The sequence below is a fragment of the Bombyx mandarina genome, chromosome 12 (assembly GCF_030267445.1).
Source record: "Bombyx mandarina strain Sakado chromosome 12, ASM3026744v2".
NCBI classification, from domain to species: domain Eukaryota; kingdom Metazoa; phylum Arthropoda; class Insecta; order Lepidoptera; family Bombycidae; genus Bombyx; species Bombyx mandarina.
Window position 1 is genome coordinate 14,710,356 of NC_143219.1, and position 24,767 is coordinate 14,735,122.

At 36.5% G+C, this 24,767-nt stretch overlaps 4 protein-coding genes across 11 annotated transcripts in view; 3 read left to right on the forward strand and 1 right to left on the reverse strand.

Annotated features, from left to right (window-relative positions):
• Window positions 1-8,894, forward strand: part of LOC114248741 (phospholipid-transporting ATPase IF) — a 42,668-nt gene extending 33,774 nt beyond the window's left edge. For all 5 annotated transcript variants that reach the window (XM_028182151.2, XM_089732101.1, XM_028182150.2 and 2 more), the window contains 4 exons: window positions 837-982; window positions 3,653-3,820; window positions 4,520-4,675; window positions 5,579-8,894. In XM_028182151.2, the coding sequence (XP_028037952.2) occupies window positions 837-982; window positions 3,653-3,820; window positions 4,520-4,675; window positions 5,579-5,774 (666 nt within the window). In that variant the 3' untranslated portion in view covers window positions 5,775-8,894. The remainder of the gene's footprint in view (window positions 1-836; window positions 983-3,652; window positions 3,821-4,519; window positions 4,676-5,578) is intronic.
• Window positions 8,895-10,162: 1,268 nt separating this feature from the next.
• LOC114248754 (transmembrane protein 126) lies at window positions 10,163-13,124 on the forward strand. Its single transcript, XM_028182165.2, has 5 exons — window positions 10,163-10,205; window positions 10,243-10,431; window positions 10,633-10,804; window positions 11,024-11,155; window positions 12,822-13,124. The coding sequence occupies exons 2-5, from the start codon at window positions 10,319-10,321 to the stop codon at window positions 13,059-13,061; spliced, it is 657 nt and encodes a 218-aa protein (XP_028037966.2). The 5' UTR covers window positions 10,163-10,205; window positions 10,243-10,318; the 3' UTR covers window positions 13,062-13,124.
• Window positions 13,125-13,641: 517 nt separating this feature from the next.
• On the reverse strand, window positions 13,642-21,431 carry LOC114248769 (uncharacterized protein CG5902). Its single transcript, XM_028182188.2, has 4 exons — window positions 21,119-21,431; window positions 20,566-20,651; window positions 19,721-19,951; window positions 13,642-19,098 (listed from the first exon to the last, which is right to left on the reverse strand). The coding sequence occupies exons 1-4, from the start codon at window positions 21,310-21,312 to the stop codon at window positions 18,944-18,946; spliced, it is 666 nt and encodes a 221-aa protein (XP_028037989.2). The 5' UTR covers window positions 21,313-21,431; the 3' UTR covers window positions 13,642-18,943.
• Window positions 21,432-22,868: 1,437 nt separating this feature from the next.
• Window positions 22,869-24,767, forward strand: part of LOC114248787 (uncharacterized) — a 28,855-nt gene continuing 26,956 nt past the window's right edge. For all 4 annotated transcript variants that reach the window (XM_028182204.2, XM_028182206.2, XM_028182205.2 and 1 more), the window contains exons 1-4: window positions 22,869-23,444; window positions 23,514-23,701; window positions 23,907-24,103; window positions 24,557-24,677. In XM_028182204.2, coding sequence (XP_028038005.2) covers window positions 23,300-23,444; window positions 23,514-23,701; window positions 23,907-24,103; window positions 24,557-24,677 — 651 coding nt within the window. In that variant the 5' untranslated portion in view covers window positions 22,869-23,299. The remainder of the gene's footprint in view (window positions 23,445-23,513; window positions 23,702-23,906; window positions 24,104-24,556; window positions 24,678-24,767) is intronic.

A 24,767-nucleotide genomic window follows, 5' to 3' on the forward strand; every position in this document is an offset into this window, starting at 1 on the left:
TTAAATGTTAGAGTAAAATAAACAAGGTTCACTTATTTAGGAATCCCTGATTACTTGATTTGAACAGTAAATAAAAAATGAAACAATAGCTAAAATATTAGATTATTAGAAAGGAATAGCAGAATCCATCCAGGATCGACCTTGGGTAGGTTTATCAAGTTGCCTGTTCTACACGCTGCTTGATAAGGCTACCAGGGCTGAATTTTGTTTAGGTACTTTAATTTAAAAAAAAAAACTAACACAGTTCATAATATGCTATTTGTAATATTAACACCTTAAGAGCCTAAGGCGCTATGAAATAAAAGGTTTTTTTTTTTATTTAACTTAAAAACCACTAAGAATATATTCGATGCATGCTATTGAATTTTTAAACAATCATTCATTTTTTTTCTTGCTTAAATAGGTGCTCATAGCCCACCTGGTGTTAAGCGGTTACTGGAGCCCATATACATCTACAACGTAAATGCGCCACCCACCTTGAGATATAAGTTGTAAGGTCTCAGTATAGTTACAACGGCTGCCCCACCCTTCAAACCGAAAGGCATTACTGCTTCACGGGAAAAACAGGCAGGGTGGTGTTACCTACGTAATGAGATGACGCTTTATCTCTGTGTGCTTAGTACGAGTTTCTTAACGTTCTCGATAGCGTAAAAGTTAAGCCATTTTTGTATACAGTTGGAACAGCGCCCCTAGCGGCAAACGTACGCAAACGATCCCATTCCATACAAATATGAGCTAACTTTTACGCCATCGAGCACGTTAAAAAACTCGCACTAAGCACGCTGATGTTGGGTAGTAAATACTTTACGTTCACGTTACGTTTTTGTCGGTTACAGTTCGCGTTTCAAATCCAAACGGCCTTTTCGACCCAATCGATATACGACTCGATGTACCTGACGCTGTTCAACCTGCTGTTCACGTCGCTGCCCTGCCTCATCCTGTCGGTGACGGAGCAGCGCTGGCCGGCCGACATGCTGCTCAAGTTAGTGCGTCTTTATAGGAACGACATTCGTTTTGGTTCATGATTAATAGCATTAACGAGTAGAGAACATCCCGATTCTGTGGACAGAATGGAAAACAGATCCACTAACGGTGCTTTTAGGTACCACAAGCACCGGTCATCGTTCTCGTCGAACCTGTCGCTTGCGACGAAGGGCTCGGCGAGTAAATTAGCCCATAGACACAGCCCACTGAGTTTCTCGCCGGATTTTCTCAGTGGGTTGCGTTTCCGATCCGGTGGTAGATCCTGTGAAGCAAGGCTCTTGCTAGGGTTCGTGTTAGCAACGTCGTCAGGTTTGAGTCCGTGAGCTCACCTACTAGTTAAGGTTATGCTGAAATAGCCTCTCAAGGCAAGATTTATTTAGAAATATGCGTGTATGCGATCTCTGGCAAATCTCAACCACACTAAAAAAGCATTTGTGATCTAATGAATGAGATGCCCGTTGCACTTGTGTCGAGTAATGTAGAGATTAAAACCTGCGAACTTCTATTTCTCCAAATATAACTCTCTAACACGTGTTCACGAATGACTTCTGCGATTAAATAATACTCATAAGTCGATAAAAATTAAAATGGCTGTTTTGTACGTGATATCCTGGGTGCATTGTAGTGTTTTTTTTTTTTTTTAAATCCGCACGGTGCATGATAGTGTCTCTACCCGATGATATGTAGGCGAAGTAAAATGTCCCTTAGAAATAAGGTGACACTCTACAAAACTTGCATACGCCCCGTCATGACCTATGCAAGTGTAGTGTTCGCTCACGCGGCCCGCATACACTTGAAATCATTCCAAGTCATTCAATCCCGTTTTTGCAGGATAGCCGTCGGAGCCCCGTGGTTCGTCAGGAATGTCGACCTCCATGACGACCTGGACTTAGAGTCCATCAGTAAGTATCTGCAGTCGGCGTCCATGCGCCACTTCGATAAAGCGGCACGACACGAGAACCCTCTCATCGTGGCCGCCGGTAACTACATTCCCGATCCTGCGGACAGAATGGAAAGCAGTCGACGTCGCCCAAAACACGTCATCTCGGATCCTCCCGATCCACTAACGGTGCTTTTAGGTACTTCAAGCACCGGTCACCGTTCTCGTCGAACCCGTCGCTTGCGACGAAGGGCTCGACGAGTAAATTAACTCTCAGACACAGCCCACTGAGTTTCTCGCCGGATCTTCTCAGTGGGTCGCGTTTCCGATCCGGTGGTAGGTTCTGCGAAGCACGGCTCTTGCTAGGGTTCGTGTTAGCAACATCGTCAGGTTGAGCCCCGTGAGCTCACCTACTAAAGTTAGGGTTACGCTGACATAGCCTCTCAAGGCTATCAGCTTAGGTAGGAAAAAAAAAAAAAAAAAAGCATGGAGGTTATTGACATTAAAACGCTGTGGGGGTATACGACGAAAGGAAAGATCTTCCAGCGAGCGGTTGATATAGCTCGGTAGACCGACGGGCCGAATGTTGTTGTTCGGAACTTGTATACTCGTATATGCAAGATTATCTTAAAAACGTCGCAAGTCAGATATCTTGTTTACTCTGATGGCTACCATCACAACGCCACGCTTGCCATTTCGGGTTGGCGAATCCAGTTGTTTCAAGACTATTTAAGTCCTAGGGACTTATGTTAGGTAAGGACTGGATTCGAAAAGCAAGAAACCGAAAATAATGGAACGCATAGAACCTAGACTTAGCTTTGGGTGGACAAAGGCTGGAGAAGAGAGAGATGGGCTGGTACTACAACGCAGTCTATTCCCGCCAAACAGTCATGCGTTCTGTTTTTATACAGTGGGACAGACGTTGCACTATACTTGCACAATTAATACTTCTATATCTCAAGATGGGGGGCGGCTTTCACGTTGGCATATGTGAGGACTCCGGCATTTTCTTGGTAATAATAGCACAATAAAAAATTGTGGAATAACACGGGTTCTTATATTTAAAACTACTTTTTAAGTTTTGTTACTGTCATTATATTATTACTTTTTTTCCCTACCTATGCTGATAGCCTTGAGAGGCTATTTCAGCTTCTCCTTGACGTGTAAGTGAGCTCACGGAGCTCAAACCGGGAGTGTTGTACTGGCCCTAGGAAGAGCAGTGCTTCGCAGAATCTACCACCGGATCGGAAACGCGACCCACTGCGAAGATCCGGCGAGAAACTCAGTGGGCTGTGTCTGTGGGCTAATTCACTCGTCGACGAGGACGGTGACCGGTACTTGTGGTACCTAAAATCGGGATCGGGAGGATCTGTAATGACGTATTTAGGGCGGAGTCGACTGTTTACCATTCGGTCTACAGGATCGGGTATATATTATTACTAACGTTTCGAATACTTTCCAGTTTCCGTGGACTCGGAAGTCACGGAAACCTATGGAATGAGCTCCCTTCCACGGTGTTTCCCGAGCGCTATGACATGTCCTTCTTCAAACGAGGCTTATGGAGAGTATTAAGCGGTAGGCAGCGGCTTGGCTCTGCCCCTGGCATTGCTGAAGTCCATGGGCGACGGTAACCACTCACCATCAGGTGGGCCGTATGCTCGTCTGCCTACAAGGGCAATAAAAAAAAATAAAAAAAAGTACAACAGGCTCTTAAAATGTATTCCTAACTAAGCTTTCGTTTAAAACCCCCGACATTCGAGCCGGCTAATATGCAACGTTCTGTTTCAGAAATCCGACACTGTACAGAAGCATCACGAAGAACAAGCTGATGACGTGGTCTAACTTCGGGGTGTGGTGCCTCTCGGCCGTGTACCACTCTGTTGTCATTTACATGTTCACGTATCTGATATTCGTCGTGCCCGTCATTAATCTCGACGGGAACACTGTCGACTTGTGGTGAGCTATTGATCGGATTCTAGTGCGACACAGGAATAGATCCGGAGCGTGGCGTAACAAAATAAAGGTTGCCTAAATTATCCCACTCTTGGCCTAATGGGTCCGTGCGCGCCTCTCATACGGGATATCATAAATACCAAACTTTCTTCTGTATTATATTAGTTTTGTTAAAAATTTACATGATTCAAGCTCCGGGTATAATTTTAAGAAGGAATCTAGTTTAGGTGTAATAGTTTTTATCGATTTAAATTGCACCACAAAGTCAATGAAATTAATCACTAAAGGTCCAGGTTTAATATTTATTTACATACAACAAGTTGAACACGCACAAATAGGTAGCACAGCACAGACGAAGAATAATTAGTTCATAGAATTAAATAGTAAGATAGAAAAGTAAGGTGGAAACTGAATATAAATAAACATACAGCATACAGGAAACAAAGAATTACGAAATCAGTAAGCTATCGATAGGCGACATGCGATCTGCGTGAAGTCGAGAGAATCGCTGTCGGTTGGGACGATGCGCCGGAGCGGGGTTGTCTCCCCGCACACTCCACTGCAAATACTAGATGTCTATGGGCTCTGGTAACTACTTAACATGAGCCGTCCACCCAACTAAACAATAAAAACAAAAGTGATTTTAGGCAGTTATCAAAATCTCTATCATATAGATATGTTTCTAAGACGTGTGGTCGTCAGGTCGTACGGCGCTGCGCTATTCCACCTCACGATGGTCACCGTGAGTCTCAAGCTGTGGCTGCAGGCGCGCTACCACACGCTCGTGTTCGTCGCCTCCACCCTGCTCTCCTTATTCAGCTACCTCGTCTTCAACACGATCTACTCGCTCGTCTATCTGTAAGTTGTTGTTAACTGTGTGCTTAGTGCGAGTTTTTTAACGTTCTCGATAGCGTAAAAGTTAAATAAAATTTGTATAGAGTTGGAACGTTTGCCTACATTTTCCGCTAGGGGCGCTGTTCCAACTGCATACAAATTTAAGTTACTTTTGAAGAGAGAATCTTGAGAGAGAGAAAAGAGAATCATACAATTTGAGAATCTTGAGAACCTTAAAAAACTCGCAGTAATCACACTGTATTACGCTATATGTATGCGTTAGTTAATAACGCAAAATTTATGTTTTCGCTCCAGCACAGAAGCTTTTTATCCGGTTAAATTAATACATTTCAGTTTAAGAACTTTTTTTTCTACCTATTCTGATAGCCTGGAGAGGCTATATCAGCGTTACCCTAGCGCGTAGGTGAGCTCTGGGGGCTCAAACCGGAGGTGTTGCTAACACTGGCCCTAGCAAGAGCAGTGCTTCGCAGAATCTACCATCGGATCGAAAACGCGACCCACTGAGAAGATCCGGTGAGAAACTCAGTGGGCTGTCTCTATGGGTTAATTTACTGTTAATTAATGTAATTTATTGTTAAAGGACAGTGACCAGTTTTGAGACGGAAAAGGCCTGACCGTACTGTGTTTAAGTTTTGTTTGTGCTGTTCATTCTAGCTAAAAATCTATTAACTTTATAGCAGGTAACGCGTTGACATTATAAGATTTTACTGTAATGTTTGTACTTTATTGCGACCAATAAAAAGTAATTTAAAGTTTAAGCTTTGAGCAAGTCCATCGTCGATGCAGGTATATAGCTCTTACAATTACTGTAAATAATCGTTTGAAGAAATATGTACATAAAAGCCAGACCATTATGTTGATTTTTCAATAAAGATTAAAAAACTAATCCAATAAATATTTTTACAGACAAATCGACGGTGACGTGCTAGGGACGTACATTCGTTTACTAACATCTCCCGCGTTCGCATTTCTAAACTTGGTGGTTGTTATCGCGACGCTAGTGCCGGACTACTGCGTGCGGCTCGCGTCGGACCGCGGGGGCCGCCCCCGCCACGCGCCCCCCACCCGCGCGCCCCCCGCCGCCCTCTCCACCAGGCTCTAGTGCCACCGCCACCGAGTGCGGCCCTGCATTCAACGTGACTCAAATCAGTGTGACCAGTGTTACAAACTATTTCAAAACAGTTTCAAAAAAACGCTTTTGAGGAGTCTTAAAGGAACAAGCGAGGATAATTTTTGTGATAAAGTTACTATTTATTAATTTAAATATAATGTAAGCAGCACATTAAATTCATTATTTTACCACCTAGGAACTTTTGTGCGAAGTAGCAAGCTGTGATGGCCAAATCGAAAGATAATAATGAATAAAGGTTGTGAATAGTATTTGTGTTAAGAAACTAAAGTTAAAGTAGATCAATTTATGTAATTTAAGGTTATGTATAAGTAAGTGCATGTAGAATACTTAATAAATATACCTAGTCTAATATCATACCTGACCAATATCCACTTGGCAAATTTTATTCTTTAGCACACCGAAATTCAACCTAATGTCAAGGTTTTTGTAGTTGTCACAGATAGTCGGGCAACCATACTGTTTTTAAAATTGGGGAACAGCATAAGGATAATTTTCCAACAAACAGCTGTTTTTTCTTTAAGCAGATTTACGGAACTTATAAATACCTATGAACATTTCATAACCGCAGTCAAATTTTTTGCCCAATTTCTTATATTCAATGAAGCAGATACCAGTATGCCAGGGGACTCGGAATTGAATTCACGAACATTTAGTGTAGGTATAAAGGTACAAAGCGTCTAGTTTGTAAATACAATGATATTAATGACAAGATTATCATTTTTGCACTCGTTAGGTACCTAACATTTTGAATTATTAATAAATGATTATCCAGTACATGCTGTACAGCTGTATATAAGCTCGCAGTTGAGCTTGGTGTTCGCAGCCACTTTGAGAAGGCGGCACGACATGAGAACCCTCTTGTCGTGGCCGCTGGAAACTACATACCCGACCCTGTAAACCGAATGGTAAACCGTCGACGTCGCCCTAAGCACGTCATTACGGATCCTCCTGATCCATTAACAGTGCTTTTAGGCACCACAAGCACCGGTCACCGTCCTCGTCGAACCCGTCGCTTGCCACGAAGGGCTTTACGAGTGAATTAACCCATAGACACAACCCACTGAGTTTCTCGCCGGATCTTCTCAGTGGGTCGCGTTTCCGATCCGGTGGTAGATTCTGCGAAGCACTGCTCTTGCTAGGGTCAGTGTTAGCAACTCTCCGGTTTGAGCCTCGTGAACTCATCTACAAACGTTAGAATGAAGCTGAAATAGCCTCTCAAGGCTATCAGCATTAGTAGGAGAAAAAAAAAAATTGTGTTCGCCGTCGAAGCGTCGATCTCCACAACGATCTAAACCAGAGGCTCCCAAACTTATTCTGTCTACTGCCCACTTTGAGAATAAATTATTTTATAGCGCCCCTATTTTTTCACATACTTAAAAACCACTATAGCCAGAGCTCACTCGGTGTCTAAGAGTCCTCCTAGATAAAATTACAAATCGTCTCCCATATATATAAATCCCATATATGTATAGAGGCACACCGCCCCCACTTTTTTCTGGGTCTCTTACAGTCCCCCTTTAGGCCTGCAGCGCCCACAAGGGGGCGTTATCGTCCACTTTGGGAAAGGCTGATCTAAACCTCGAATCCATCAAGAAACACCAAAAAGAACAACGTTGTAGTAAATGAAATGAATATAAAAAACATAGCTTAATCTACTTTTTTAGTAAGAGGCTATTCCAGCTACGCCCGGAATGGTAGGTGAGCTCACGGACTCGACCTGAGAGAATTTGCTAACACTAGCCCTAGTAAGAGCAGTGCTTCGCAGAATCTACCACCGGATCGAAATCGTGACCCACTGAGAAGATCCGACGAGAAACAGTGGGCTTTTATCTAGTGCAGTGGAAGAATACGTCCACTATATAAGAAATACATGTTGAAATTATCTTAAAAGTGACAAAAACTTTTACGTCGATCCGTCTGCGTTCGGATTAATCCGATTCTGATTTACGACTCCTGTTTTGTTTAATTAGGCTTGTTCATAATATTTCGCAGGATATGTAGGTACTTGAACTTGTTAATTTTCTCGTTTATAATTGACATTGCCAAGCTTATTGCATTTCAACGGATAAATACAAACCATCTTCGACTATCGAAGATATTAAAACAAAAATAGAAAGCAGCAAAAATAGCAGTAAAAAAATTCTAATTTTAATTTATTTAGCGCTCTATTAGAAAATTAGAAATTTCCCTAAATAACCTCATTTTAGAGTGACACGATTTTAAGCACGTTCTTAACGCACAGAGAAAATAAAATAAGTGTATTATTGAAATACGTTTATTTGTTTAAATTCCGTGTTTCTCAAGGAAACGTTTTTCCTTGAAGGATTTAAAAGTTGTGTCACGCACGCTTATATATATATATAATCATTTTTTATTAAATAAAAGATCACGTTAGGCGATGTCCTTACCTAAATCAATATCTAGACTTTTATACCTAGGTAATATTATATTATAGTAAAACTGATATGAGCGGTGCTTAGAAAAATATTCTGGTGTTGAAACATATGGGGCTTAGATTAATAAGATGATCATAAATTTAAAAGAAGGTGAAATTGTTCTTTGTTTCATACATTTCAATAGTTCTGATGATAGTTATAAGCCGCGCCAATAAAGAAACGAATAGAAAACGGCGTCTATGTACCTGCACTAACTGACAGATGGTAGGGTAACAAATAAATAGAAAGATAGAAAGAAAAAGTTGTTTATTGTAAAAAAATATAAAAAACAAATAAGAATGTACTTTACTTTACTTTGGTGCCCTAACAAAAACAACAAAATATAAAATAACAAGGAAATAACGAACAAATGCAACAAATAACAACAGAATTTGAGAGAAAACAGAGCGCGTCAAGACAGTGTGAGAACAAAGTTAGAACTGATATTTTTTTTGCATGCAGTACGCGCCGTGTGCGACCAAAGATAGCAATAGCTTAACATGAGAGCGCATGATCGCCGCTGCCATTAGATTTGTTTCTTTAATGGCGCGGCTTATAGGTACTGTCGATTATGTTTTAAATTTGTACAGTAATTTATTTAAAGAACAAAGACTATTATTGATTATTAATGTGTGTGCATTGAACCAAACGAACAAGGTATTTTTTTTGTAAAAAGTGTTTGTATTCGGTAAGAAAGTTTATGATAGTTTTTAAATAGGTACTTTATAAAAATATGCGGCACGACATTACATACAACTACATTAATATTAAATTTTATTCACTGTTTGTAATCTGGTTTCATTTATTCAGAGTTGATTAGGGTACCTTTTTTTTTTATTGGACAACGACAAAGGCGTGTCGAGGCCGACACTTCCTAATACCATTTCGCCTGTCAGCAATGTAACCTCAACCTTTTTTTAAGGCATCGTACACCCTGCACCATGGATACAGCCGCCTCTGGTCAATGGGCATGTTTATGCGAAACGAAATGTAGAAATGTTGTGCATAACATTATTCATAGTAGGCTTAACCTCTTGATCACCCTCTTTCGCTCGATCACCTTCGGCTTTGGATCAATATCTGGGAGTCCTGACTTTACGTCGTCATAAAAAATGTGTTCGTCACCGCACCGCGCTTATCCTCGCAGATTTTACCCCCTAATCTGCAAGCGGAGTAAGCTGTCCACTCGTAATAAAGTGACCCTTTAATAAATTTACATCCAACTATTAATGACATTTTATAGGTGGTAGGACCTTTTGTGAGGCCGCACGGGTAGGTACCACCACCCTGTCTATTTTTGCCGTGAAGCAGTAATGCGTTTCGGTTTGAAGGGTGGGGCAGCCGTTGTAACTATACTTGAGACCTTAGAACTTATATCTCAAGGTGGGTGGCGCATTTACGTTGTAGATGTCTATGGGCTCCAGCAACCGCTTAACACCAGGTGGGCTGTGAGCTCGTCCACCCATCTAAATAATAAAAAAAAACTTAGGCGAACTGAACGTTCGCCACGAAGCGTCGTAATTTGTAAAGAGCGTCGATCTTCACGACGATCTAAGCCTCGAAACCAGAAAACGCCTGAAATCAGCACCACAGATTCTGCCATCCTAAAAAAATTAAGTATAAATTCCTATTCAAAACTATCTAAGTTACTTAGTTACATTTAAATTTCACTAGCCCTTAGTCGTACTATGAGCCCACATGAAGTACTTACCACCGTTCACTGCCACTTTACAATAAGCAACTGGAAACCAATAACTAAACAATATTAAAAGGAATAAAATAGAGTCATTATTTAAAACAGAAAATATCTTTGTGAAAAGTCAATTATTATTCAATTGAGAATTACAATAGTCTCAGCTGTACTGTACGGGTTTCGTCACCTTTGTCAGACTAATGGACGAATTAAATAAATAAAGAAGTACACAAATGTCAAAAATAGGTACAGTACAATGTACAATTTTAGGTTACTTCTACCCATAGATTATACACTTAATATATTAGAGACTTCTACCTATGTTTTTAAATATGAACCAAATTTGTACATATTGAAATCAAATAGTGATATGAAATTTCTCCATCATGGCATTAATGAAAGCCAAAACAATCCCGAAAGATGCAGTAACGTTGGACGAGTTAGAAGCCACCAATTATGCATGGGATATTGTTAACAATTGGAACAATAAATTTGATATGTGAGTCTTAAAATCCGCAGTATCTACGTTTCTTATTATAATAAAAACATAATATAAACATAATAACGTGATTCAAAATCCATTGGTCTTAGAAGTTTGCTTGCTGTATATAATATATATAATTATGAAATTAAAAAAACGCTTTATTTCAAGACAGCCAGTTAAAACTAAAGTTTTTTAACAGCTTAATTCTTCCTTTAGATGGGCACTTCGTTATGGCCCCGTCATACTTGGAGCCTGTAGTGCAATAGGAGGTGTAATCATTAACAGACAGTATAGAATGAAACTAAAAATAGGCCACTATGGATATTTATCATCAGTTATCCCCATATCTGTAATGCCCGGAATGCTAACATCAATTTATCATAGGCAAGTGAGTATAGAAAATTATACCAAAAATGTGTTCTGATATGTACCTAAATCACAGAACTAAAAGTTGTTAAATAAATAGGTAATAAATATGTTTATTCTTAAACTATACCTCTTAATAAGTTTATTACAATGTCAAAACAAATTAACAATAATGCACTCAAATAAGCTAACTACTATCATTGTTAAAATACTAGAAAGCTAAATTAAGTAATTTTTCCAGATAATATCAACTGATTTGTTACTTTTGAAAAATGAAGGATGTCCAATATGTTACGAGATGCGTGCTTCAGCCTTACAAATAGGCTTAGGTGTAATTTATCCAATGATTTTAGGACCTACATCTGCTATGATGGTAAGTTAACACTAGATTTATAATTTTTAGCACAATTGAGGCCTATAAAATCAAAGGCAGCTAAATCCAAGTCTGTCAAATATTCAGGTAAACTACAAAAATCAACCCTAAACACGTCATTACGGATCTTCCCGATCCATCGAAGTACTGCTCTTGCTAGGGAAAATGTTAGCAACACTCTTGGTTTGAGAAGCTGAAATAACTTTATTCAGATATACAATATTCTTTATTTTAAAGCAGATTTATAAAGAATGAGAATATTACTAATAATCTGAATTTTAAATGATAAAACTTCGTTTATTAGTACTTAGTACTGAGTAAAAATAAATTTTTTGAACTGAATTTGTTAGAGATTTAGCTGCATTTGTTATAACATGAAAACACTAAAGCGTGTCCAACTAACTAAACAAGATAGCGCCATTGTTAATAATCCGTTTTACGACATTATGGCGTTTAGCTGCCTTTGGTTTTATAGGCCTCAATTAACATAACAATAACAAAAGATGTAGGTAGCTAAAACTACTTTTATATCAGTTTTGACTGACGGTGACTATGAGAAGTGTTAACTGAAATGACAGAAATAAAAGAATAACTTTAAAAAATTCAACATTAAACCCTACTGTACTATGTACTTTTAACTTAACCCTATTATACTTTTAATTATGCCCACAACTTGTGAAAACTGATGAAAATAATATAGTAAGAATAGATGTACCACCCTTCATACTGAAACATATAACTGCTTCACAGCGGTGAGAAGAGCACCAAGAAAGAAACGAATTTAAATTGGTGGCAGTGGTCATGTGCTCTCATTATAAACTATTGCGGTTTTTAGTCGCGCACGGGGCGTACAAAATACGCTGCATGCAAAAAAATCTCACAGTTTTAAAATAAGGCGTTTATGAAATTAACATTCTCATTCATTCATTCATTATATTTGTAAATTTTTTTTTAAATATATTATTTTATTATACTTCAAGAATTTATTATTGAAAAATATTACAATCAATAGCTGTTAAAATAGAAATTCCCATTGTCAGTCAAAAAACCGCCCCCGGTCGTGCCAGATGCAAAGGTTTTACCAGCCGCGTTACCGCACTGGATAGCAATGGATAGCCTCTGCACCAGGAACGGCCCCGAGCGGGGGCAAAACCTCTCTCCTTCAGGCTTACGTCGACAAAAAAACTTTTCGCTTCTGCGCCCCTACAACCAGATGTCTTAAAAGCCAACGGCACAAAAATATATTTATCGATAAGGGGCGCGTATTTTTTCCTTTTTTTTCGGGCGGCAAGCTCGGCAGCCGCGCGGGCCGTTATAGTTGTGCGACTTAGATGACTGGCAGCAAAAGTGTCTGCGCAAGTTGCATCCCAGATGAGACCACTTCCCCCTGTGCCAGGGCACCAAAGTAAAGTACATTCTCATTTGTTTTTTTAATTTTTTTTACAATAAACAACTTTTTCTTTTTTCTTTCTATCTTTCTTTTTATTTGTTGACCCTACCATCTGTCAGTGCAGGTATATAAACGCCATTTTCGATTCGTTTCTTTATTGGCGCGGCTTATACGAAGTTTTCACACACTTTGTGCAAATGTAATGGAAACAGGAACTAATTTGACTATTTTAAGTTCATAAAACCTTAATTGTAGGATTACCTTATTTATTTGCAGTTTGCTAATCGATACTCAACATACAGGGTCCCAGATTTGTTTGAAGGTCCCAGAGTAATTTTTAAATTTCTAAGTAAAGTAACAAAACCTTTTATGGGAACAATTGCAACAATAGCAGTTCTGCAATTTGTCACTGCTAATGTAATAACTTACTTTGAAATGAAGAATAATTTTACAATTAGAAAGAAAATTTCGGCAATAGAAAAAAAAATGATGGCTGAGCAGGGTTTGGACTTTTAGTTTAAAGTTATATATATTTTTTTGTTATCTATAGTTTTATGTTAGATTAAACGTTGAAGTTAGTGTTTTGTGTATTATTTACCTTATTCATAAAGCCTCTGTCTCCCAACCGAATATCTAGTACTCACTACAACGAACCAAATTTGACAACCGTGTCCTTAGTTCGGGCTTTTTAAAGTTAGTTTAAGTACAACTAACAGCACCTCTCGCAGCAAACGTTCCAACTCCATACAAATTTGACTTAATTTTTACGATTGAGAATGTTAAAAAACTCGCACTAAGCACACCTCTTTGCCGCTTGGCGACAGAAGATTGCTATATCAATTATGTTTATTATATGAAGTATTGTGAGCCCACAGGTAAATACTACCACTCTGTCTATTACAACCATGAAACAATAATGCATTTCAGTTCCAAGAGTATGACAGCTGCTATATAGTTGAGACTCAGTCCTCATGTTTCTAGGTGGATTTTGGCATTCGCGCTGTGATGTCTTTAGGCTCTGGTAACTACTAACACCAGGTGGACCATGAGCTCATATGGATCCATAATATGATTTAACAAATAAAACACTTGGGACTTTTAACCTATAATTATTTAATTTTTTATGAATTACAAAAAATGGACAATAAACTGCACACATTTTATCAAGGAAATAAAGATTTTCCTTGTGGTCTTTGAACACATTCAAAATTGTCCCCTGACCCTTATATTTTAAGAATTTCAAAATAACAAAATAAATTACTTTTAATAAAATATAGATTCGTTTTATGTGGACTAATCTGGATCTCAAATACTTATTAATATCAATATTTTATTAAAAGAAATTGATATTGATATTATGTACTTAAATTATTATTATTGTTACCCATTTGATTCGCATTTGCCGTTTCCTATCACTAACTCTTCTCCCAATTAATTACCTCTTCTGAGTAGATGAGAGATTTTAAAAACACAAAAATATAATTAGAATTTTATATGAATTGCAATGTTCAGATTTTCTTTATTTGCTCTGTCAAATAGTTGTGGCAAACATGAAGCATGTGAGTAACCTTTTTATAGCCCTGCCACAATTAAGAAAGCTAGAAAACTAGCTAGTTTTATTTTCATGAATTTGCCAGTATTGTGCCGAAACACTCCTATTGAATGAAAGTTATAATGATTAATTACTTTTTGTATGCAAGTTAATTGTAAGCAACACTCATGTTACTTCGACTATCATTGTTATTATAACAACAAACCCAATTCAAAACCATTGAAATAATTTGAACAGTGGTTACTGCAAATTTAAATTTTTCCTGGGGCCAACGAACTATTTTTTAGGGTTGATCGATATTCATCGATGTTTTGGTTTCGATAACATCGACACATCGATTTTATGAGAATAAAATATCGAATTATCGAAACGTCCATATATCTTTTAGGGCCATCTAACAGTGGATGTACTTTCTAGCTAGCGAGTCCCTAGTTAGTACAACTATTTTAAACTAGATGACACTGATTGACGTAATCGAAGTAAGCCGTACTACATAAATGTGTGTAACATTAAGAAAATGTAAATTGTGAAGTGTGATGTCGGACACAAGTCCAATAATTAAACATCGATCATCCCTATTATTTTTAACTAACCAAGTTCGTCATTCGTAAAAAGTTAATTCTTTCATATAACTCCTAGCCTATCTATCAAACAACAATACTTACTATATTTTTAAGATAAAGCCGAAAAAAGTATTTGTTAAAGCCTCGTATATGAATATATTAGAAGAATAGATAGTTCCAATTTTATGATTGGAGGATAGGGTAGATCCGAAAGAGAGAATAGTAATTGAAAAAGTAATCAAATGACATTGACATTTCATCAGGATGTCATTGCCGAAAATAGTATAATCAATGAAATAGTCGTGAACAATTATTTTTATTTTATCCATACAATTCACACGTGACTCTTTACGTTCACATTTTTCCTTGGAGTTTACATTTCAATTTAATTAAAAAAAAAGACGCGTTGTTTAATATGTTTGTTCATGATTAAGTAACAATACCAGTTTCTTCTGCAGTTCTATTAGTTCTACCCTCCATATTCACATACCAAACCAATACAGCCGATAATATTTTTTTAATTTGACAGAAAAAAATTGTTAGCATTCATCAGAATGTAATAGTTATGTAAAATTTCAGGATTCTCTTAAAAACATAGTATGAAGATACACAAGAAAACAATCATTTGTATCATCATTTAACAAACGTAACAGACGTAAATGCTAATATGCGATTACAATTAATCTCGATATTTGAATTTCTCACTTTTCCCGCTTATAGTTACCTTTATTGATAAAAATATTTTGATGTCATTTATGGGTAAGTGTGGCCGTAATAAAAACAAAAATAGATATAATTTAATTTAACCGTAAATACTGAACTTAAAAGATTTTTACTCCAAATATTGTCTATTTATTGTATGTTTGTGTATTTTAGTGCAGCGTACATATTTTATGGTACCGAACTTTTCTCATTTAAAAGTACAGTACTTGCAGACGAATTTGTCAAAACTTGAACTTCGGGCCGGTAACTAACGATCAATTGCTCAGAACGAACCGTATTGGTATAAGGGGGCAGCTATGTAACGTAAAAATCGATACAAGATACACTAATCAATATTTTTTTAACCCTATGACTGCCGTGTGGGTTCAATCCCGATTCTGCAGGATAGCCGTCGGAGCACCATGGTTCCTGAGGAACGTGGATCTCCACGATGAAATGGAGCTCGACCCCGTCAGTAAGTATCTACAGTCGGCATCGCTGCGCTACTTCGAGAAGACGGCACGACATGAGACATGAGAACCCTCTTGTCGTGGCCGCTGAAAACTACATACCCGATCCTGTAGATCGAACGGTAAACCGTCGACGTCGCCGAAAGCACGTCATCACGGATCCTCCTGATCCATTAACGTTGCTTTTAGGCACTACAAGCACCGGTCACCGTCCTCGTCGAACCCGTCGCTTGCGACGAAGGGCTCGACGAGCGAATTAACCCACAGACACAGCCCACTGAGTTTCTCGCCGGATCTTCTCAGTGGGTCGCGTTTCCGATCCGGTGGTAGATTCTGCGAAGCACTGCTCTTGCTAGGGTCAGTGTTAGCAACTCTCCGGCTTGAGCCCCGTGAGCTCACCTACACACGCTAGGGTAAGCTGATATAGCCTCTCAAGGCTATCAGCATAGGTAGGAAAAAAAAGCCGTGTGGGTCACCGGTGTCCTACGCGGCACACTGAAGTAATTACCTACATGGATTTCTGTTATAATTTTACCTTCTTTTGTTTTTAATACGCTTTTATTAGCTTCAGACGTACGTGTGTATGTTTGTAACGGAATCTTTGAACATGATTTTGACCCCCTTCAAAACGTCGGATTAACACGAAATTTTGGTATACTTATTAAGGACCGATGACAATTCAATATTAAAAAACAATGGAAAAATTGGAATTCAACTAAAAAATTAAAAATAAATAACAGTTTAAAAAACTAACAAAATACCCCTTTATATAAATCCAACTAAAAAATAGAAAATAAATTTTAATAAAATTGAATTAAAAATAGTGTAAGAAAAAATGATTTTATTGTAAAAGAAAGCGTGGGGTGCATGGTATCAGTAGTTATAATTTATATTTTATGAACAGACGTGAGTAGAAGGATTATTTTGATAATACCCTGAAAAGCTACCCACACTTTTTTTACAATAAAATAATTTTTCTTACACTATTTTTAATTCAAATTTATTAAAATTTACTTTCTATTTTTTAGTTGGATTTTATATAAAAGCGTATTTTGTTAGTTTTTTTAAACTATTATTTATTAATGGGTGTTTTAGTATTTTGAGTCTCTTAGAAAAATATTCATACTTAGTATTCGGATTCGTCTTTCCCAGAGTCTACTAGATATTCCGGTGCCTTAGTAACAGATATCGACATCATTACTTCAGTGCGCAACTTAGGGCACCGATGACCCACATGGCAATCAAACGCTTAAGTACTAATTAATTATTATGGTAGGTGTGAATACAGACTACTCGATGGTGAGAGCCACAGGTGTCATGGACGTCAGCACTGCCATGAGCACAGCTGAGCACTCCCTACCGCTTAGGAATATATTCAAAATTTCGTTCGAAAGAGAAATGCCGTTGCTAATAGTTCATTGCAGAACCGGATGGTACGTGGCAAAAATTATCTCTAAAAACGAACTGTATACGTGTGCAGGATTTCCGAGCAATTTGAATGAACTCTGCTCCGGCGTCAAGCGGTGCGGAAGTATTATGGACATCGTGGAATTATCTAGAAACGATTTTTCAAAGCACTCGTTTCGTTCGCAACTAGACGTGCTCTGTGTGCTTACAGCGCCCCTAGCGGCAAACGTAGGTAAACGTTTCGACTTCATACAAATTTTATTTAACTTGTACGCTATCGAGAACGTTAAAAAACTCGCCCTAAGTACACCGAAGTCCGGAGCGTCTACGTTCGCTGCCGTCAAGTTAGTCTGCAGGTACTATAGTGATGTACTGAGCATGTTTCGATACTATATAACTTTTCATAGAATTTAAATGAATTTTTGCATTTTGTAGAAGTTTACGTTACATATTGTCTTTAATTAATCGATTTAGTGTACAGCTATTAAACTTCTATGCATTATTCGTGTTAAATAAAAAAAATTACAAAAAAAATGCTTGTAAATATACTAGCTTTTTTTTTATAAATTTTGCTTTGGTCCTTGGTACTTTCCGAGTATTTGATCAACATTAAAGAAATTATTGAAACATCAAAGAAAAAAACTATGCTAAAAACCAACACTTCACAATCAAATATTATAATAGACGTACCCTGTTTGAAAACGATTTTAGATAAAAACATAGCTTACATAATTACGCACTTCCGTGATGTAGTTAATGACAAATTTGTAATATTATACTATTAATAGGCACACATACAGTATTAAAACATCAAAATATGTTATCGATAACAAACCTCGTGCGCCATTTAACGATCGATCGCATCAACTAACATCGATAGCTCGCCACCTAACCCTACCTTATAACGAATGATTAGTTATCTCATAATTTCTCATTACTGATATTTTCTTTCAATTATATATTTCTCGATACGGGGTTATCCCTTTATTCAATGGAGAGCTTAACCACGACTATCAGTTACTATCTAATAATTTCATGTAAGTACAAGACTTGAAATTAATGAGTCGTTTTTAAGAGATCTTTATGTATGCAAACGAATATAATTCCACAATTAATAGATTGCTGTAAGTGTTTAATTATACAAAGTATAATTGACTTAATTATAAAAACATCTGTTTTCAACAAGTCAATCTAATGAAATATTAGATTTCATTTTAAATCTGATTTTTTTCAACCACTTCTTGCTTCTATATTATTATTATTACACATAATTATCTAACTATTAAGATCCGTTTACAATGGAAGAGTGCATCTCACAGAGCTCGGAAGCTGTGACCTCACTAACCAATATTTATACTAACAAAACTTACATTAATTGTAATTACTACAACAACCATAGCAGTTCAAAAGTCATATTTTTATCAGTGTCCCACCGAAAACTATCGACAGCATTTTATAGAAACACAAATTATCTCAATTACTCTATTCTCTGATTTATTCTGCAACTCTAGGATCTTCAGCAAGATAAAAAGTTCCACGGGAGACAGGTCAATGTACCAGTTAATGTTAGCAAAACTGTGACTGACCAGGAAGGAGACAGGCCGATAGTTTCAATTGTCGAACACTGATGGATCCACAAGCAACATTAGATGTAGAGTTGCCAGCGTTGAGAGTCCCATAGTAGGGGCCCTCGAGTGGCGGGCGTTAGCAACGCCAGTTCACATAATCAGTGTATGAGGCGGAAACCTCCTCAGACTGATATCGAGTTAGTTTGATGCTGCGTCGCAAATCTGCTGTTATTGCAGCTTTGTAACCACCCTTCCTTAGTAAAGAATCTATTGTTTGTATTTGGTCCCAACCTGTGAAAAATAACAATATTATTGTATACATTAAGCCATAGTTTGTTTTGGAGATAGTAGCTAAATAAAATATCATCATAAATTTCCATTCTACCCTAATCCTGAGATACACAATTTCTATTTCTAATGTTTTCTGACCTTGTTAACTGTTCAGTGACTGTAGATTAATGTGATCTCATCATGTCTGTTTAATTTAAAACAGCCATGAATGCACGTATAGTTTAAATTCATAAAACTACCTTTTTAATGAATGTGTGCATTTCCAGTTATCTAACATGCTTAACTTACAAGTTGATTTGTACATCATTCTTGGTGAGTTCAGTGTTGCTATAGATGTTCGTCAACAGGTTGATTGATTACTATTAGGATCAAAATCGACAGCTTAAACAATTAATTTACATTGAAATTTAGATCAACCAGTTATACAAACTGCCAAGTACTTTGAGACAGATTGTGTTGAAAGCAAACAAACGTAATATGAACATGTTTTGTATTTAAGCTCACATGGCCTCGGGGACCCTAAGTTATATCAAGATATTAACAACAATGGGTAAGACGCATGTTCACAAATAGCTTTAAGATTTCAAGTGTTTTCTTGTCTGACAATAAATAAAAAACAAACCTTGCTCAGTAGCAACTTGAGGTAAGTATGTAGCCGTACGTTTGCTTCCACGTTCACTGACAAATTCTATGCGGATGCCATGCTTGCCCAGTTTCCAATCAAGGTAATGTTCAGCTTCTTCAAAATGCTGCAGGATTGACACTGAGACAGAGAGCCGCGGCACTTCCTCTCTTGTTATAGGAGAAAATCGAGAGTCTCTCAAAGCACTTGTAATAGCATATTCACGCAGGCCTGAAATAATATTTGATTTGGTGTATGATAAAAAAAAAATATTGGATCGGAGTATTTGAATATTGTTACTGTAAAACACGAACTTAAATCTGTTTACATAACTAGTATAATAGGTGGTTCTAATAATGTAAAGTCAGAAACAAAAGACTTTAGTGATGATAACCTCGATGTGCAGGTCATAGGGTGTAGCTGCATGAGGCAGAGAACCCACATGCAATTAACTTGTTGAGGTTCCAATTCACATTAAGTGTGAAATTATGATTGTTATAGTGTGGGAGAGTGTAGACAATGTTCATGTTGGGCTTTCTGTATAATGTGTGATGGTATAATGGTAAGTAATGAGAAAAAAAACAATAGCCATAAAGTTAGAACTAAACTTTTTTTAAAGATTATTAATGACATTCCTATATCGTGTAATTATTATATATTCTGTTGCATGAATTATAATTTAAATTACTACATTTTCAATATTAACTATTAATACCATGAGAATGTGTTAGGGAAACAAAAAAAAATCTTATTAACTACATTATAAATTTTAAGTGATAAAATTATTGTTTATTTATTTAATTTTTATATACTTTTAACACATTCTCACAGGTAACATCTGCTACCTGAATGTAAGTGCATAGCGTTGAAGGTCCCAATGCACCCCCTTAGACGGTGCTCTTTCCCGATCTTCCAAGTCACAAATAAAGGACTGTCAAATGAACAAAGAAAAATAAGTTTACATGAATACAATTGTAACAGTACTAATTTACTAAATTACTAATGGGTTTTCACAAAAATGGACATTTAAAAACTTTAATAATTTTAATGATCTTATGTCTGCAACTCAGACAAAAGAACTGTGAATCTCTATGGAATTTTGCATTTTATTTTGTTCATTTTAAGGTTGAATATGGCGCCATTGTGGAATATGCTATCTGTTCCATTAAAAAGTGTGGGTGGAAAAATGAGATATTATCTGTAAAGCAATAAAAAAAAGATATTAATTGAAGTCAAATTATGTAGGTAAACGGACTAAAATGAGAGTCAGGTGGATTTTGTTATTACAGCGCTTTAACAACTTTCAGTCAGCTGAATGACCTCATTCAAGACAAAAGAATGAAACGTTGCCTCATAGAGTTTGACTTATGCAGCCTACGAACTAAATAGAAAACTTACTAGGCGTCGTTTGTGAATTTGGGCGTCTGCGGTGGTTCCATACTGTGTAACTGGCAGTATAAAACATCAAAACAAAAATAACACATATCGAGTATTGCTACAGAATCGTGGTAACCATTCAAAGGTCGATCAACATTATTACTATAAGAATGATTTAGTTTTTGTTTTTTAGTTCCACAGCATACAGACGACATCGTAGATAAATGCTAGGATAATTTGCTAAATAAAATATATTTATCACAAATTCCCGTGAAACTAGCTATACTAAATTAAAGAAACTAAACACTCTCTCACTCCCACAGATATTTTTTTTATATTTCATGACCTGGTGACAGAGACCATAGATTATACACTTAATATGACAGAGACCTTTAGGTCATATCTTATTTGGAAAATGTTCATTTTTTAAGGGATTTTATGACCTGGTAACTAAGACCTTTATGTCATGTTTTAATTTATATTCTTATTTTTATGAAAAATGATAGTATATTGTGAAATGAAAAGTAATGAAGATGATTAATTTAAGACATTAATCAACTGAGATGAAATGAGATGATACGGGATGAAATATAATCTCAGTAAAATGGTGGTCATGTACTAAGATTTTTTCAGTGGACTTTTTGGAGGATCCCGAGAAGTTACGTCCAGCGGCTTTATTTCATTTTCTCACATTTGTGCACTATCACAGATATTAAACAGTTAATAAACCACCATTAATACACATTTAAACCCGAAGAAACACTAAATAGACAAAATAAAACAAATCACATAACTTCACTCCTCGCGTTCCCGCCAAAAAGTCCCATAATGATTGATGTATTATCAGTGGCATAGTTAATACACTTAATATCAGTGGACTACTTATGCTATACCGCAGCCCACATTCCACAAGGTATACATTTATACATACACACAGACCACTAGATATTGTGAAATATTTTTTATTGATTGATAATTGGATAGCGGCCATATAGTACACTACCTTCCGTAGCTATGGGGAAAGACATCAAATTACTTTGTAGATCGCTAAACTTTTTGATTCTGTCTCGTACTTAAACATAGTTTTTTGTAGGATGTTCTACTAGAGGGATAGGGTTCTTCGGGAACTAATTTGGCTACTTAGATTTCCTGAACCTTATGTACTTGACTAGTTTGTTACTTCCTTCCAATTATTATTTAGAACTTACCAAGAAGTCAAAAAGTAGAAATTCCATTTTAAGAGAAGGGCATTCAGTGTAAGTAGTAACGTATTCAATGAAGCTAAACTTCAGTTAGGTACATAAATAATTTAAAGATCCACCGTGGCACCGGTAGGATTTAATACCCGGCGTCGTATTTTGTAAAGCAACGTTTACTTCAAACGCTTCAACCTATAAAAAATTCTATTGTTCACTATGAAAATATCTGGTTTAATTAGCAAAAAATCGATTAGGTACAAATGAGATGGAGTCTATTTCATAATTCCATAATTTTGATTATTGTCCCCGAGATTTCTGTTTTAGCTAAAAATAAAATAAAGGTTCCGGCTTAAGCCAAAAAGTATATTTCATACGCGAAATTTTAAAGCAGAGAATTGATTTGAAACATAATATTATAGCACGCGTAACTGAAACCGACTAAAAAAAGTTTTTATTGCTCAAATAAGTGAACGATCTAATTTCGGACGACCCATCTGGTGTTAGAGCGCTTACCAGAGCCCATAGACATCCACAACATAATGCCGCTACCCCTCATAAGACATGAGTACGAAGTCTCAAAGTTCTACATTGGAAGTCATTTCTGAGAATTTGTTAAGACGTATTTCATTAGATTTTTTTTTTCTAACTGCAGGATTCAAACACCCGCACAGTCATAGCGCTTGATACGAATGCTCATAATCTTTAGATTGCCCTTTAATTACTTTATTCTTGCATCTTTGTCGGCGGATTCTAACTTCCAAGTGTTCCAACTATAAAAAATAAACTTGTTATTGTTTATGGAGCGATGGCTGTCATTGAGTGTTTTAATATGCACCATCGAAAAATTAATGAAATCAAGGTTTATGTCTTTTAAGAAATGAAATTATTTTCGTGAATCATGTATATATTATACAATTGCTCGTTAGTCATAAGTGAAATAATAATATATGGGTGTATAGAACACTATAATCATGTTGAGTGAAAAAGTGATTTGAGTTGGACGATGGCGTCTGACGGTGAAATTTTGTGTACGAATGATCCTAATTTTGCTGTTATTTATTCGTTTTTGAAAGTATTCGGAAAGTTGTACGGCTTAGTGGTGCCTAGTATAACTAAATTGCAGGATTACATCGAAGACACGCAGGAAGGTGAGTGTTGTCGTTTACAATACCCGCTCAATGATAAACAAACATCTAATTAGGATTTTTTGTTGTTAGTCGCGGAACCGTTGAAAGATCTACATTTGAGACTGCTACGTCGCGCTCAAAAATCTGTTTTGAGCAGCAGATGGGAAAAGTGTCTGATAAAATTCTGTCACCAACAAAGACATCATCAAGAGGCGTGGGAAATCGAAAGATTCACATACAAGAAAGCTAGCACACAAGTAAAACTAAAAGTATTAAAGGTAAATTATCAACACTTACTCAAAGCTCTTATTTTGTTGTAGAATAGTTGTTCACATGACTACACTAAATAAATATGTTTGTAATGTAATGGAAAGGATAAGTGCAATTCATTACCACCCATAAAAAAATATACTTAAAAATAAAATTATTGTTAGACCTTGATTTAATGTTATAAATATTGAACTATAATTGTACCATTTTCAGATATTACTAGAATATCAATTCACATGTCACCTAAAATTCAAAACTGCAGTCAATGCAATATCCTGCAAGGAACTGCGCTTAGATCCAATAGGAAGAGACAAGAATGGCTGTGTGTATTGGTTGGAAGTTGACCATGAAGCAAACTTGTGTCTGTATAAAGAAGACCAGGATGAGGAGACATGGCAATTAGTGGCTAGGTAATAATATTGAGTGTCATCTAATGTTTTAAAATAAACTGAAAATTTTAGACATTTTTTTATGAATACATACATACATATAAGTGCAGAATGTAAATTATCTCTCAAATGAAAAAAAAACATGAAAATTATTGAACCAGAGTTAATTTATCAACATTTATATTTTGTCCTTCAAGTCCTGTTTGTTTTTTTTTACTAAATGTTAATCCTTGTTATATTGGGGTTGCTGTGTACCTTTGTGGCCTTAACATAAAACTTGAAAACTAAACAGAGCAGTAATTTACGAAACTGTCCTATAAAACCAAACTACAAGTCAACTGAACATGAGATAGCTTCTTCTTCATTAGAATATACATTACTTACCGGAGATAATCTGCGAATGGTTTATGATCATGAATAAATTATGGTTATTGAACATGGAAAATTTTATATTCATGAGACTTTTGGTTACAGGAACAGAGAAGAATTGGCCAATGTAATATCTAAATTAAAAGGAGGGGAAGATGTGTGTCCTTTGAATATATTGAATACACAAGAAGATTCTAGTAGCACCCCGGAAGCATCTCAACCTGAGGTATTTTTGACTTTTAATAAAATATTCACCTGAAGGTTTTTGTTAGTAAAATGCCAGTTTTATTGAATGATAATAATACCTTGAATTAAT

Excerpts from the sequence above, each read along its gene's own strand:
- LOC114248754 (XM_028182165.2), top strand. The coding sequence starts at position 10,319 with ATGGCATTAATGAAAGCCAAAACAATCCCGAAAGATGCAGTAACGTTG. Across the intron at positions 10,432-10,632 it reads TGGAACAATAAATTTGATAT|ATGGGCACTTCGTTATGGCC; the intron begins GTGAGTCTTAAA and ends TTCTTCCTTTAG. Across the intron at positions 11,156-12,821 it reads GACCTACATCTGCTATGATG|TTTGCTAATCGATACTCAAC; the intron begins GTAAGTTAACAC and ends ATTTATTTGCAG.
- LOC114248769 (XM_028182188.2), bottom strand. The coding sequence starts at position 21,312 with ATGTCGTCTGTATGCTGTGGAACTAAAAAACAAAAACTAAATCATTCT. Across the intron at positions 20,652-21,118 it reads AAATTCACAAACGACGCCTA|TCCTTTATTTGTGACTTGGA; the intron begins GTAAGTTTTCTA and ends TTCATTTGACAG. Across the intron at positions 19,952-20,565 it reads CGCTATGCACTTACATTCAG|GCCTGCGTGAATATGCTATT; the intron begins GTAGCAGATGTT and ends ATATTATTTCAG.